The following is a 14,559-nucleotide window of genomic DNA, read 5'->3' on the forward strand; positions in this document are numbered from 1 at the left end:
CGGGCCCCGCTCCGCTCCACGCTGCCGGGCGAGGGGCGGGCGGGCCTTCTCCCCGGCCGGCTCCCGCCGCACGCCACGCCGCTCGGAGGTGAGCCCGCTACTGTCCTCCCCTTCCGACCCGCACCGGGCCGCGGTGGCGACGCGGCCTCTCCCCGCGCCCGAGGCTCCGTGGCCCTGAGGGGGCTGCTCGGCCTTCCCCTTCCCGGGCTCGAGTGCTGGCGGGAGGGTGGTGAGCCCGGCCCTTAGCCGCGCCGCCCGGCGGCGGCTGAGGTGAGGGGCCCGGGCCCGGCGGGGCGGGCGTGCCGCTGTTGCGGGGGTGGGGCGGGCGGCGGCCCCGGCCCCGGCCCCGGCTGCAGGTCCCCGGGGGGCTTCCCGCGTGGTGTGGGGCGGCCTCGCGGGGATATCGGAGAGCCAGAGCTCGTCGTCTAGGAGCGGCTGGATGGTGCCCTTTCGTTGTAATTACCTTGTACGCCTCTGCCTGAGCACCTCTGCAGCTGCTTAGTAAACACCTCTCCGTGATTTTTGGTTTGGGTTTTTTTTTCGTGTTTTGGCGGGTTCCTTCCTTGCCCCGTGTAATTTTTGTAGGGGATGAACGTGGTCATACTGTGGCAGTTGGAGAACTATGTAACAAGTAAGAGAAATAGCAGATGGATGCCGTCTGAGAAACTTTTCACTGTTGTTGTTATGGCTGTTGAAATACCATTAAGTACAAACGAGAGGAGTGACTTCTTCCCCTTGGATTCCCAGTCCTTGCAACATACAACCCGTGTTGCCACAGTTCTCGGTCAAACATTTTTCAGCCCATCAGCATTTTAGAAGCCATTAGTATTTAAAAAGTTACTTTTTCCTTTTTGGTTCCTTTTCAGCAAAAGCAGTAAGTTAGTAAAGGAACACTACATCATTTAAATGAGTTCCATTGTACAGTACAGCCAGCCTTCATGCTTACAACATTTTCCTTTTCATACGCACATATCGGTCACCATATCTCTGATCATACTTAGTCCCAGCCAGATCTTGATTGAAGCCAAAGGAAATAAATACACTCTAAGACAGTAGATATTTAAAGTTTTACTTGTCCAAGTGGATATTTTTATATTCTCACTTAAGCGCTCAAGATGTAGTGCTATGCATCATGAACACCCATTCTCAGTTGCTTATTGCAGCCTCAGCAGCATATGCTTGGAGTTATTTCCAACTTGTCTTACCTGTCTTTTTCAGACAAAGTTTCTCTTGGGTCTGCTTTAAAGGCGTAAAAAGAGAAGCATGGAAGTTGTATACAATGTCATTGTCACGACAGGCATCAGCATAACTAAAATGCAAGGTCTAGCTAATTCCAACCTCTGTTGAAGGAGATGAGGCATAATTTTAAGTGATCAGAGAAGGAAAATGTTGTTTCCACTTACGATTGATACTTGAGCATCCTTTGGCATGTTGAGTCCAGAGGGATTTGTCTATATGATAGTCCATACCTTTGAAAATGTAGGATGTGAGAGAGGAAGAGAGTTTTCAAAGTGCTACCTTCTCCTGGCAGCATCAGGTTATGACAGCTACTGATAATAGCTAGCTGCTGAAAGTTAGTGCTGTTTGCCTGAATGTATGCAGTTCTGTGTCGTTTTAATCTTATTAAAGTTTTGCTCCATATTGTCTGACCAACTCTACTGTGTTATCACTCATAAAAAGGGAGGAAGTCAGAGTCATGTGAGGGGGATCTCTGCTGTTAATCTTTACGACTGTTGCCTGTGGGAATAGTTTATGTTCTTGATGTGAGACTTCGCTTCAGTCTTGTGACCAATAAGACTAACCGAGACACAAATGAGCTTTTCAGTGAAATAACGCCGTAGTTGTGTTTGATACTGGATTTTCAATATATTGCATTCCCAGTTTTTTTACTGGTTGACTTGCCTCTGACTGTTTTATGCTTTTCTTCTGTTTGCAGATACAAATGAGTCTTCTGTTAAACTGAACCATGAGTCTTGCATTACATGATCTGCTCATTTGTTGTCGTCGCCTTGAAAATGAGAAAGCTGTGGAGCGAAGGGTAATAAGTTTTCTTTTGGTGTGTGTGCCTCAATTAGCAAAGAAGGGAATCATAAATAATTCTTTTTCTTGAAATACATTTTCAGAAGGAAATTGAAAATTTCAAGCGGCTTCTCCGTGATTCTGAAACAGTTCTCCAGCTGGACCGGAATTCTGATTCTAAACAAGGAAAGCAACTCAACTGGGATGCTGTATTTAGGTAGTTTCCTTTTCTTCCTTTGTGAATGGTCGCAATTTTCTTACATGGAACATCATTCTTCTGTTTATTGGGCCTATTTGAATGCTTATCTTTCTGCAGATTGATTTAGACTTCTTGTCAGCTTGTAAACAAGAAATGACTAATGTTAATCTCTAAAGGAAGTAAATTTGAAATAGCCCAAAATGCAACACTTATGACATACAGAAAACTGAACTGCTAGGAAACTGATCATTAATTGGGTGGTCGTTTTTCCTTGCAAAAATAATAGTTACTTTCTTTTATTGAGAATTATCCTCTGCATCTGATTTTCAACGTATATGACATTCATATGTAGATTATAGATAGCTCATTAGAATTTTTTGTGTTACTGAGTTCTTCGGGGCACAATAGAAGAAGGACCATGGCTTGTGAATTAAAAGAAGTTGTGCTGAGGTTTGTAGAGGCCCATCTTTGATATAATCTGCTTCAGGTGTACTACAAGATTGGACCGAGCACGAGTATAAGTTCTTAGAGCAGCTGGGGCCAGTGTTAAATTTCATGTTAAAAGTGCATCTGAAGTATTAGTTTTCATAGGCTGGTGTCTGGTCAGCTTTCCATTATGTGTTTAATTGGACAGCATTGGAATAGTTCTTGTTTCATAGCTGTGCCAAAAATATCTTAACAAGTGTTTGATAAATTTTTATATGTTGCTTTTGAGATGCCCAATAATATATTAGAAATACATAGGAGGAATAAAAAAATAGAGACTCTAAACTGAACACAAGTAGTAGGCCAGAAAATCTACAGTAATTGCCAGTGACAAAGCCAGTGAAGTTTAATCTATTCTTAGATTGAAATCCAATCTATATGTTAATTTAAAATGATGGAGAAATAGGACTTGAAGGTTTTCCCCAATAGAAACAATGAAGAGTACTTCTTATTATTTTGTTGGGTAATGTTGCAGCATAAATAAAATGACTTAGCATTACTTTTTTTCTAATTATAAATTTTATATTTAGCATTATGCAAAGTTTAAAGGAAAGTTTGGTTCCTATTCAAGTTGCTTCTGGATTATCTTTAAAACTTACAGCTCCTTTTATAGATTATTTCCATCATGCTTAGACTGTAATATATTTCAGTTGGTTTTAGTCTTTGATAGTTAGAATTGTGAGAAGAACAAGCACTGACATTCTAGGCTAAAACAACATTTACCTATTTTACTTTAGTCATAAATGTGCAGATCCTTGATTAATCTCTCTTTTATTTTTGAAGTGTCTTGCAGAAATATTTCCAGAAAGAAATGAAAAACCTGCAACTGACAAAACCAAATGCATCTGCTTCAACCCAAACTACCAGACAGAAAAAGATGCAAGAAGTTGGAAGTTTGGTCAAATATTTCATCAGATGTGCTAATAGAAGTCAGTAATATATGTTCATATAGAATTACTGTTTCATTTTGGTGCTTTACTTTCAACTTTGCATTTTTAGTCTGAAGTAAGTTACCAGGGTAGGGTTCATCTTGCTCACTTCCATGTATTTACAATTTAAGTATCTTCATGTGAATCAGTCCTTTGTGCTCCTTCTCTGTCCTTGCTGATGTTCACAGTGCCTTTTTCTAATTATTCAATTTGTATATAACTGAGGTATCCTCTCGTAAGTAATTTCTTTTCTTAGAAACAGTTTCTTTAAGATCGTTCCCAACAGAACTGTTTCTGAACTGTAGGGTTTTTTTTCTTTTTAAGTAAACATTTACAAACAATTAATTCCAGATTTATTTGGCACACTTTGGGTTAATTACAGTCACACATTGTTTCTTCATGTAGGAGGACCCAGACTGAAATGTCAGGAACTTCTGATTTATGTCCTGGAAATTATAAGAGATCCAACAAGTTGTGCTGCTTACGGATCTGACTGTAGTAGTATACTCCTGAAAGATATCCTCTCAGTAAGGAAATATTGGTGTGAGATATCCCAGCAGCAGTGGTCAGGTAACATTTTTAAGCCTACTTACAATGTCTTTTCCTAGTATAGAAGTATGTTCAGGTGCATTTTAATTTGTTTGATGCGCTGTTGTGTGTGAGGTACTACATAAAACATGGAGTAAAATAGTGTCAGCCTTGAAGGCTCACAATTGAAATACACAAAGCAACAAAGATTAGGAATTGATTTTTTTCTTTCTGCATACTGTTTGTCTATTGCTTGCTGAAACATATGTACTTATATACAATCAGGTTATGTATGCCTGGTCTCCACAGGGCTTAACATGTATAACAAATCCATGGAATGTGTATGCTGGAAATAGCCTCAGTAAAACTGATGTTGGTGTGCAGTTGTTTGCAAGTTATTAGGTATTGGCTGGTATAGTTTTAATATAGTTAATGTATTACTATTAAATTTTATTATCTGAGTTTTGTTGGCTTATGAAGGTCCTAAAACCCCATTGAGTTACTGTTGTTATATGCATATATTGCATATAAAGAAAAAACTAGAAAGCTTAAGATTTAAATAGACAAAAACAGTTTAAAAAGTTGGGTAATGATATAGCCTGCAACCTGAACTGAGTAGAAATGCAAACATAATTTTTCACTTTTCAGAGGATTGGATTTGACTCCAAGACTTATTTAGCATGGAGAAGAATGTTTATGTATCTTGAATCGTCTGACGTGTACTAAGCTCTCAACTCATCTGTTTTCATTTGTTGATGTAATAGAACAGTAATTTGGGAAAAAAAATGGTATTAGAAGTTTTATAGTCTAGTTTGTTGAATGTTGTATGTGCAATCCTGGAGAAAGTGTAGAAATACTATCTTTATTTGCATAATGTAGTGCTCTGAAGTCAGAGTTTGCATTTTTGAAAAGCATTTTATGAGAAAATACTCTGTAGCTTGAATAAAGTTTTTTAACTACAGAATAGAAATAAACTTGCAAGGAACTCAGAAGAGGGGTCTGGTGGTACTGGGAGTGAAAGGGGAGGAAAAAAAACCTGCCGAAGGCTGGCAAAGCAGAGTGACTAAAATGGAACCACTCGGGATGGGAGGTGTGGTTGGGTAATTAGCCTGAGGGTGAGATCTCAGAAGTTAAAGAACTTGGTACTATTTGGCCATGGAGATAGAACTGGAAGTTGAAGATTGAAGGGGAAGCTGGAACTGTATAGGAAAGCTGCCTGAGACTAGAAGCCAGTGGAGGGGGGTAGAAGACAAAGGGCTGTCAGCCTGCAGGTTGGAGCAGAATGTGAAGGCAGGGATGACCAGATAGGGAGGCTGGAACCTGGAGTTCAGAGCAATAAGCAGGAAAGGCATCTGAAGAAGAGCTCGGTACTTGGGTAGAACTGAGGGTAGGGGGGTAGGGAATGGGACAAGAAGCCAGGATGTTGAAGACCGGTAGTGAAGAAGGCAGAGAAGGGAAACTAAGGCTGAGTGTCACTGGAAAGGTACATACGGGTTGCCTGAGGAGCCTATGGGAGCTGCTGTGTGGTAGTTAGGTAGTTTAGGAAACGTGGAAGTTAGCTGAGTCTGTTTGTGTATGGACAGAAGCTGGAAGTGTGTCCTGGTTTCAGCTGGGATAGAGTTAACTGTCTTCCTAGTAGCTGGTACAGTGCTATGTTTTGAGTTCAGAGCGAAGAATGTTGATAACACTGATGTTTTCAGTTGTTGCTCAGTAGTGTTTAGACTAATGTCAAGGATTTTTCAGCTTCTCATGCCCAGCCAGTGAGAAAGCTGGAGGGGCACAAGAAGTTGGCACAGGACACAGCCAGGGCACCTGACCCAAACTGGCCAACGGTGTATTCCATACCATGTGACGTCCCATCCAGTACAGAAACGGGGAAGTGGGGGGCAGGGATTCGCCGCTCGGGGGACTGGCTGGGTGTCAGTCGGCGGGTGGTGAGCAATTGCACTGCGTATCATTTGTACATTCCAATCCTTTCATTATTGCTGTTGTCATTTTATTAGTGTTATCATTATCATTATTAGTTTCTTCTTTTCTGTTCTATTAAACCGTTCTTATCTCAACCCACGGGTTTTGCTTCTTCTCCCGATTTTCTCCCCCATCCCACTGGGTGGGGGGGAGTGAGTGAGCGGCTGCGTGGTGTTTAGTTGCTGGCTGGGGTTAAACCACGACAAAGTGTGACAGAAGAAATGTTGACATTAGATCATATGGGGCACAGCGGAATTTAGTTACTGAAGTGAGGCAGGACTGAAGGCCATAAATCTAGAGGAAGTCAGACTTAAATCCATTAAATGAAACAAGTCGCATTTATTAGAGGAGGGATATATGAGCTTTGTAAAGGTTATCATAACCTTTTTTAGTGATTCGACCTTAATGCTTGTTTATAATTCTTGGAGTACAATGGAGAAGTCTGTTTTCTATTTATAAAATTGGTGATCTGGTGCAGGAGTTGAAAGTAAGAACATGGATTCCAGCTGTTGCCCCAAAGCAGTTAGGTTTGATAAGCAAATACCGACTTCATGAGGTGCTCTTATCTGCTGGAAGTTCTGAGCTTCTGAATGTTGATAGTCATACTCTTAAAAATTATGAGGAGCTGTCATATTGTTATATACTGGCTGCATCATCAAAGGAGTCACGTGAGGCCAGTGGAAGCTGTATGCAGTAGTCTTACTAAAGGAAACTGGAAGCCCTGGGAATTGGTAATGGGACCCTGTGCCTCTTGCATCTTGGGCATTGGCTTTTTAATAAATAGATATTTTAGGGACCTGTGAGGACGTCAGTGAGCATTTGGTATTGCCACTGTAGTAATGAATGAGGACACCTCTTTGCTCAACTGTCTGACTCTCTCAGAAGGAGGAGGAGTCAGGGCTGCAACAGACTTCACCTCAGTTGGTGCTGGTTGCAACTCAGTGCACTGATAACAGTGTTGGACCAACAGAGATTTACTCAGTCCTCTACATGGTCTTATCAAAGGACTGGAAAGTTGAGGGATAGTTGCTCAAACCCATTCACTGTTTGACAGTCCCATCAGGCTCATGTAAAAATCCAACAGGGATTGGATATTAATCAGAGGTAATTGATATTTGAATGAGGTAACATCACCCTTGAAAACTGTAGTACCAGGTATACTAGAACTACAGTAGGAACTCAAAGCAAAGAGCGCTACCCAGTATATGACCATTGACACAGCTGATGCATTTTTTTCCATTTCCCTGGTCCCTGAGTGTAAACCACAGTTTGCCTTTACCTGGAGAGGAGTACAGTATGCCTAGAACCTTCTGCCACAAGGATGGAAGCATAGGTCATATGTCATGGACTTGTACAAAAGGTTTTGGAAGAGGGCAGTGCCCCAGTACGCTTACGGTACATTGATGACATTGTAGTATGGGGAGGTGTATAACACCATGCCCATGATGTGCATAACAAAAGCAAAGAGATAATTAGAATTTTACTAAATGCAAGATTTGTGCTCAAAAGAGGTAAGGTGAAAAGACCTGTGCAAGAAATAAGTTTCTTGGTGTCAAATGGTGCTGTTGGATTCTTGCTGATGTGATTTACAGCATTGCAGCAATGGCAAGGGGAGGTCACAAGAGAGCATGGAGAGTAGATGTGGAAAGAGTTCATCCAGTAAGTGCTCTGCAGGTGTGCGCAGGAGCGGTTTCCCAACCTGAGGAGGTCCCAGTATAAGAATCCCCTGCAGGGACAGGGAGCATTGGCTGTGGGCTGTTGTGACCCTGTGCTGCAGTGTACTTGCAGTTGTGTAGGGCCCACTGTTCTGAGGGTGTTGGGAGGTCACTGACGCACATTCCACTTCCACCCTTTATGCAGAAGGGACACAGTTAAACCAGGCTTGGACACTTATCACCAGGTTAAGGCTTTGTGACCCAGTAATATAGGGGTATGAACTGTCCCCGATTCCCATGCTTCAGAGAGTCACCCGAGTTCTGCAAATGACCCCTATGCCTGCTTGGAAAGAAGGTGCTGGTATCTCTATTGAATCTGAGGCCAGAGTTACGAAAGACTTGGTGAAGCTGGCATTATAGGTCCTGCTGGAGTCCAAGATGTCCATAAGTCTACGAAGGCCTGCACAGCAATGAAGCAGTAGCATTGCAATTTATAGTTGTCCCAAGCTGGCTTTTCCACAATACAGGAATCCAGAGCTCAAGGCCCTGGGTGATGCCATCGATGTCACCCATGCAGAGTATTCAAGAGAAGAGATTCTGAGACAGTGCCTCAGAGGCCTTGATCCTGACTGTCTGTGGAGAACTTACTCACCCCAAACTGATGAGCTGCTGACCGGTAGAGTTGAGGGTTGTCAGGCTCTTCTAGGTCATAGTCACTCTACAGAGCAAAAGTACAGTAACTGATCATTCTGCATCCCAAGGACTATATGATACAGCTGCTCTGAGCTCATGTCTGGTTGACTGTGAACAAAGTAGTCCTAGTGGCTGGGATTCCCAAAAGATCATTCTACCTATATTTTTCCTCAGAGAAAAGGAAGCCTGAGAGGTGGATGTCCATTCATTCAGAGTGTTGTCCCAGAATAGCTACTGAGTTCATAGGACTGAATCAGTATTACTTCCCTTTGTGGTTCTTTGCAGCAGATATTGTCCATTGGTGGACTGAGGGACAGTATCATGTCACTTACAGGTGGGATAAATGAAGTGGCAGCAAGGCTTTTCTATGTGTTGTGTTGTGTTAAACTGATGGTGATGGTTGGATCAGTAATGTGCTACTGTGATTTGTACAAGGCTGATGAAAGGACAGTGTGATGATTCCTAAATGGGCCTTGACATAAGAAAGCAAAAATCTGAGGAAGGGGCCTTTCCTTCAGAAAACTTGTAAATGAGTGCAAAGCATGGATGTGTTGGTCTGTGGGTTGGAGTGAACTAGCTGAGCTGCATGTAATGGAAATATGGGGAGCCTCAGTACCAACTGTTTTGATGTGTTTACCTGTTCCTGCTATGCCAAATTCTTTGTTAATGTATGTGTGCCTGTAAATTGTTTCTGAGTACTTTTATTATGTATTCTGCAACAAATGGAGCCCACTGTGCTGAGCAATCAATGTAGAGTAGAAGTTGAGTGTGGAAGTAGTTGTGAAAGTTGATCATGTGGCTATAGCTACTTTGCTCAGTGCAACACAAAGCAGATTGCATCCTGGCTCAGAATGAATATAACTCTACTTCCAGTGTAGACGCTTCCACATGTTTTAATTTTTTCCCCAGTTAACTTCTGTGAATAATGACATGAGGTTGAATTCAGAATGGTGGTTTCTGTATATTTAATGCAATATTTTGCCTCAAGCATTTTTTATGTAATCCTTTGTAATACATATGTTTGTTTATATTTGCATATTTACAACATATATACACACTATATCATATATACTTTTTTTAACATATTTGCAGAGTTGCTGATCCTGTATGGCCAATTATACCTCAGACCTTCTGGGAAGATTAATAGAGTCTTGGTGGCTAGGATAATTCACACACTTGTGAGGGGGTACTGCTTCCAAACTGATGGATTGAGTTCTGATATGTTTATCTTCTTTTCAAAAGCAATGCAGTATGCAAGGTATGTTGCAAGTGCTCCTCTTGTTTGCTAATGCTTACTTTTAGAGAATAACTCATTTTAAGTATTTGGGATTAGACTTGCGTAATAGCAGGTAATACCTCTTTAGACATATTTGGTTCTGTCTTTGAACACCAATTTAATAAATTCTTTAAAATATAACTTCTGCATTTGTTAGGCAAATAATATTCTGAATATGGTTACTTGCTAGTATTTACATTCAGACAATTCCTGTGAAAAGAAATAAGATTATTTCTTCTGGAAGTGTGAGTGTTTGGTTTATGTTGCAGGCAGGAAAAGAATACTGCGGGCCTGGATCATATTGTTGGAGCAATGAATATCTTCTGCAATAAGTTTGCTGTCAACTGTCGCATACGGATTTGTAAAGTAGGGGAAGAAATTTTGCCTACAGTGCTTTATATATGGACTCAGTATAGACCAAAGGATTCCCTGAAGGAATCAGTAATTGAGTTATTTCGCCTCCAAGTTCGTATTCATCATCCAAAGGGTGCAAAAACTCAGGGAAAAGGTACAATAAAAAGCTCCCTGGTTTTTTTTTCTATCACTGTATGTGATTGTTCAAATTGTTTTGCCAACTTTCTGAATTTTGATGCTGAGGCTTGGAAACATTAATGGGAGTGATGATTACTTGTCAGTAGTTTTATGCTATAGGTTAATATCGAGTGAAAGTGCAAATGAGGTTTTCAAATTGTATGCACCAAGAGAATATTAATTGTGTGAAGTCCTGTAGACGTTGATTGTTTTTTTTATCAAAAGGTGGTTTTAATTACTAAATCAAAACACGAAGTCTTTGGGGAAGGGAAATAATAGTTTAGATTGAGTTTAGATTGCCACATGTATTCATATCTTACCAGGTTTATTTAAGCCCAGAAATTACTACTATGGTCTAAGTCTGACTCTACTGTGTAAAACTTATCAGAGAACATGACTCAGTAATTGTGTTTGCCTGTCATGGCCTATTTCAGTTATAGCATCATTTTTTTTTAAAAGATTTTTTTTTTTTTTTACTTTGTCTACAAATGACAAAGAGTTTATAATTAGTCCAAATTTATCCATTGCATATCATTGTAGTCTTTCCAGTTAGATAAAGAATTGTTTATTAGAAACTTCGTTCCTACCCTCATTACTTATATACGCTGAGTAAATTCTCTCTTAACTTTTTTCACTTTTTACTTCATTCATTCTCCACTATAAGACTTGTTTTGCAGGCCTGTGTTTAAGCTTTGTATGCTTTACTCTGATTTTGGCTGTATTTTGTGCTGTCTAGGTAGGTTTGTGTGTTGTATCAAGTGGGTGTTACATGTTATCTTTTAATTGTTTTTGTGCGTTCAGGTGCATATGACTCGACAAAATGGCAGAGTATCTTGCATAACCTATATGATCTGCTGGTGAATGAAATAAATCTCATCAGTAGTAGAAGAAAGTATTCTTCAAGCTCACGTAATATTGCTTTAAAGGAAAATATGATTGAGTTAATGGCTGATATTTGTCATCAGGTAACATTTTTATTTGAATATAAAGTTGACTATATATTTACTGTGTTGTATGTTTTGCTTTTTAAAGTAATACGGCTTTAGCCTTGCCTCAAAATCATTTACTGAAGTCTTAGTACCTTTTGTCTGTGTTCTGTTGTGTTTAGTTGCTAATTTTTGTGCAGTTTAGAAATGTGTGGACTCCTAAATTATACTAGGTTTCACTAGTGTTGCTTATTAGACTATAAGCAGAGGTTCTGTTATAGTAAAGAATAATAAATAATAATTCTGGTTGCCTCTTAAGAGGCTTTATACACAGCAAAAAATGGACTGGTTTAGTTTGACGTTTCAGTTTTCCTGTAAATACTACTTTTTTTTAATTTGTGTACTATTTAATTTCTCTTTATAAAAGGTTTTTACAGAGGATACCAAAGTTCTGGAAATTACCCAGTCATACGATGTTTCACAAAGAGAGTCCAGTGATGAAACAGTACTAAGCAAGCGCAGAAGGATTGAACTAGGCTGGGAGGTAATTCGAGACAACCTGCAAAGATCCCAAAAGGATTTTGATGTCATACCTTGGTAATAACATTTTTACATGAAACAAATATCACTACAGACATCTTTTTACATTTAAGTGTTCTCCTGAATATGTTGTGCTTTCAAATTAGGTGTCAGCACATGCTGTAATTAAGCTTAGCTTCTCACAGCATTTGGAAAGTAGTGAGTAGTGTTCTTGGCACTCTTGCTTCAAAAACTTTTCGTTTCCTAAGAAATAACAAATGAGGCCTGGTAAACTGTGTTGTAGTGTATAAGATATTACTGCCTCTGGGTTTTTTACCTGTCTTTTGTGCTAGATACTACCAGTCTTTATGTAAGGGTATTTTGTTTGACATGAGGGACTTCTGAACTGGAGGTATAGCTACACATCTTCTTCCACTGACTGCTGCAGAAGAAGGAGTCTGTAGCAGAGAGCGTAGCAGGGAGTCAAGTCATTGTTAAAAGACTACAGTTAGACTTTTCCAGAACCTACCAGTTGTAGTCCTAAGCCCAAGAATGTTGATGTTTTAGCTAAAATAGATTACACTGGATGTTTTTTGCTGTTACTGTTCCTCTCTGTTTTTCTGACTTTTCTTGGAAACTGCTGTGCAAGATACCAGAACAGTGTAGCTGCTTGTGAATTGGGTCCTGAGCTGGGGCAGCAGGTTTGTGTGTGTGTGTGTGTGTGTGTGTGTGTTCATTGCTTGCAGCGTTGAGGCAAAGTGGCTGTTTAGGATCCAATTGAGAAGTTAACATGCCATTCTCTGTGGAGGTGGCAATGTCTAAGAAATACCGAGAGCTGTAATTTACTAATTTGAGTAGAGTTGCGACTATTGCTATGAGCAAAACCCTTCCAATTTACCATCCCTAGCTTAACATTTTATTCATTTGATAAATTTTATTTTTCTTATCTGCAGAGATGATGTTGTAATGTTTCCTGTTTATGGAATTTCACCCTTGAGGTCACTCCCCAGGTCAGAGTATATAACAGGCTAGTCTGGAAGAAGGAGAAAAATAATGGTTTTGCCTGAAATCTTCTTCCCTTGTGGTCAGAAATCAGTGAACTCAGCTTGTAAGAAATTAGAAATCGGTGAACTCAGCTTGTAAGAAATTAGAAATCGGTGAACTCAGCTTGTAAGAAATTAGAAATCGGTGAACTCAGCTTGTAAGAAATTAGAAATAGGTGAACTCAGCTTGTAAGAAGTTATTAGTGATAGTGAGGCTAGATGAGCAGACTTTACAAATAAATACAATAGAAATACTGAATCTTTAACCTTTGATAGTAAACAAATCAGCTCAATACTGGAAAGTATAAATGTGAAATGACAATTGGAGAACGCTTTGTTTGTTCAGTTACTTTTGAAGACACAAATTTATGTATATTTGATATTAATTGCTTCACTTTGTGTTTTCAAGGTTACAGATTACAGCTCAATTGATATCGAAGTATCCCATGAGTCTTCCTAACAGTGAGCTACCTCCCTTACTCAATGTACTTCACCAGTTACTGCCTCAGCAGCGCCGAGGAGAAAGGACCCCATATGTGCTGAAGTGTCTTACAGAGGTAGCTTTGTGTCAAACCCAGAAAACTGATTTGAAAAGCACCCACAAATTGGAGCTCCAGAGAATCTGGGCAAAGATTTGGTCTCTTACCATTCGTAGCATAAGTTTCCAGCAAATTGAAGTGGAGAGCTTTGGGCTACTTGGAGCTATGATTCAAGGAAACCTTGTTGTAACAGATAAAGAACTCTGGAAGATGTTTTCAGGACCTGCATGCAAGCCTTCAAGGTAAAATGGGAAGCAAGGATAATATTTTGTGTCTGATTCACATTGCTCGTTACTGTGCAACCAAAGCCACTGTATTGTTCAAAATAATATTATTGTTGTTGTGGCTGTATTTCTAGTTAAGAATTGCTTACATTTTGCGTTTTAAGCATTTGAAACGAGCATAAATACATACGTAAGTCTGAAAGCAGGGGCAGAAGAGGAGAGGCAAGCATCTTCAAATTTAAAATTGACTAAAAATATAAAATGGACTCAAAATTTAAAAACTGGCTGAAAGAGATGGTGATTTTTTGAAGTTAAAAAGTATGTTTTCTTCTAAATATATTTTGATTCTGAAATGAGTATGCTGGAACAGTCTTTAAAATAGACAGGAAATGTCTGTAATAGCCAAAATGTGGCTTTTGAAAATGCAAAGATTCTAACAAAGGAGTTTTCCAGTATGTGTGCTTGTTAACTTGCTTATGTACTTGATGCTCTCTGAGCATGCAGAAATACTGACTTTGCTTTAGAGTGCTGATCAACAAATACCACGTTGTTTCTCACAAATGCCCTGTGTTCCATTTTTGTTACAGTTCTGCTGTTTGTTGTTTATCATTAGTGATGTCTGCCTATTCAGTGCCAGAAAATTTGGACATAGGAATGGAACAGAATAATTGTGAAAGAAATATGGATTCTGTGTTAAAGGAGGCAATAATGAAGTGGGTACTGTCCTGCTATTTGGAGGAAGAAATGGAAGAATGTGCAGAGTTGCCTCCTGTGCTCTGCAGGTAAAGTCTCGGAGCCATAATTTTATATGTAAGCTCACCCTATAACACAGAAAATTGCCCAGGGAAAAGCAGATTTGCAGGATTGTGTTATGTTAAAGCTTTGGTAGAGTTTATAGGGTTTTTAAGCCTACTGTAGAATGTCATTCTGGGGACATAATTTAGTTATCTGTCTATAGCATAGCAGATACATGAACTATGGGTTAGAAATTGTAAGTGAAAACTTAAACTTCTTTGAAGATACA

At 39.8% G+C, this 14,559-nt stretch overlaps 1 protein-coding gene across 2 annotated transcripts in view; it reads left to right on the forward strand.

Moving 5' to 3' along the window:
• The first annotated feature begins 35 nt into the window (after window positions 1-35).
• ATM (ATM serine/threonine kinase) overlaps window positions 36-14,559 on the forward strand; it is an 80,684-nt gene continuing 66,160 nt past the window's right edge. For both annotated transcript variants that reach the window (XM_052812354.1, XM_052812355.1), the window contains exons 1-11: window positions 36-88; window positions 1,937-2,038; window positions 2,124-2,236; window positions 3,488-3,633; window positions 4,039-4,203; window positions 9,570-9,735; window positions 10,023-10,261; window positions 11,086-11,249; window positions 11,638-11,807; window positions 13,182-13,553; window positions 14,123-14,317. In XM_052812354.1, coding sequence (XP_052668314.1) covers window positions 1,967-2,038; window positions 2,124-2,236; window positions 3,488-3,633; window positions 4,039-4,203; window positions 9,570-9,735; window positions 10,023-10,261; window positions 11,086-11,249; window positions 11,638-11,807; window positions 13,182-13,553; window positions 14,123-14,317 — 1,802 coding nt within the window. In that variant the 5' untranslated portion in view covers window positions 36-88; window positions 1,937-1,966. The remainder of the gene's footprint in view (window positions 89-1,936; window positions 2,039-2,123; window positions 2,237-3,487; window positions 3,634-4,038; window positions 4,204-9,569; window positions 9,736-10,022; window positions 10,262-11,085; window positions 11,250-11,637; window positions 11,808-13,181; window positions 13,554-14,122; window positions 14,318-14,559) is intronic.

This window comes from Harpia harpyja, chromosome 17 (assembly GCF_026419915.1).
Source record: "Harpia harpyja isolate bHarHar1 chromosome 17, bHarHar1 primary haplotype, whole genome shotgun sequence".
NCBI lineage: Eukaryota > Metazoa > Chordata > Aves > Accipitriformes > Accipitridae > Harpia > Harpia harpyja.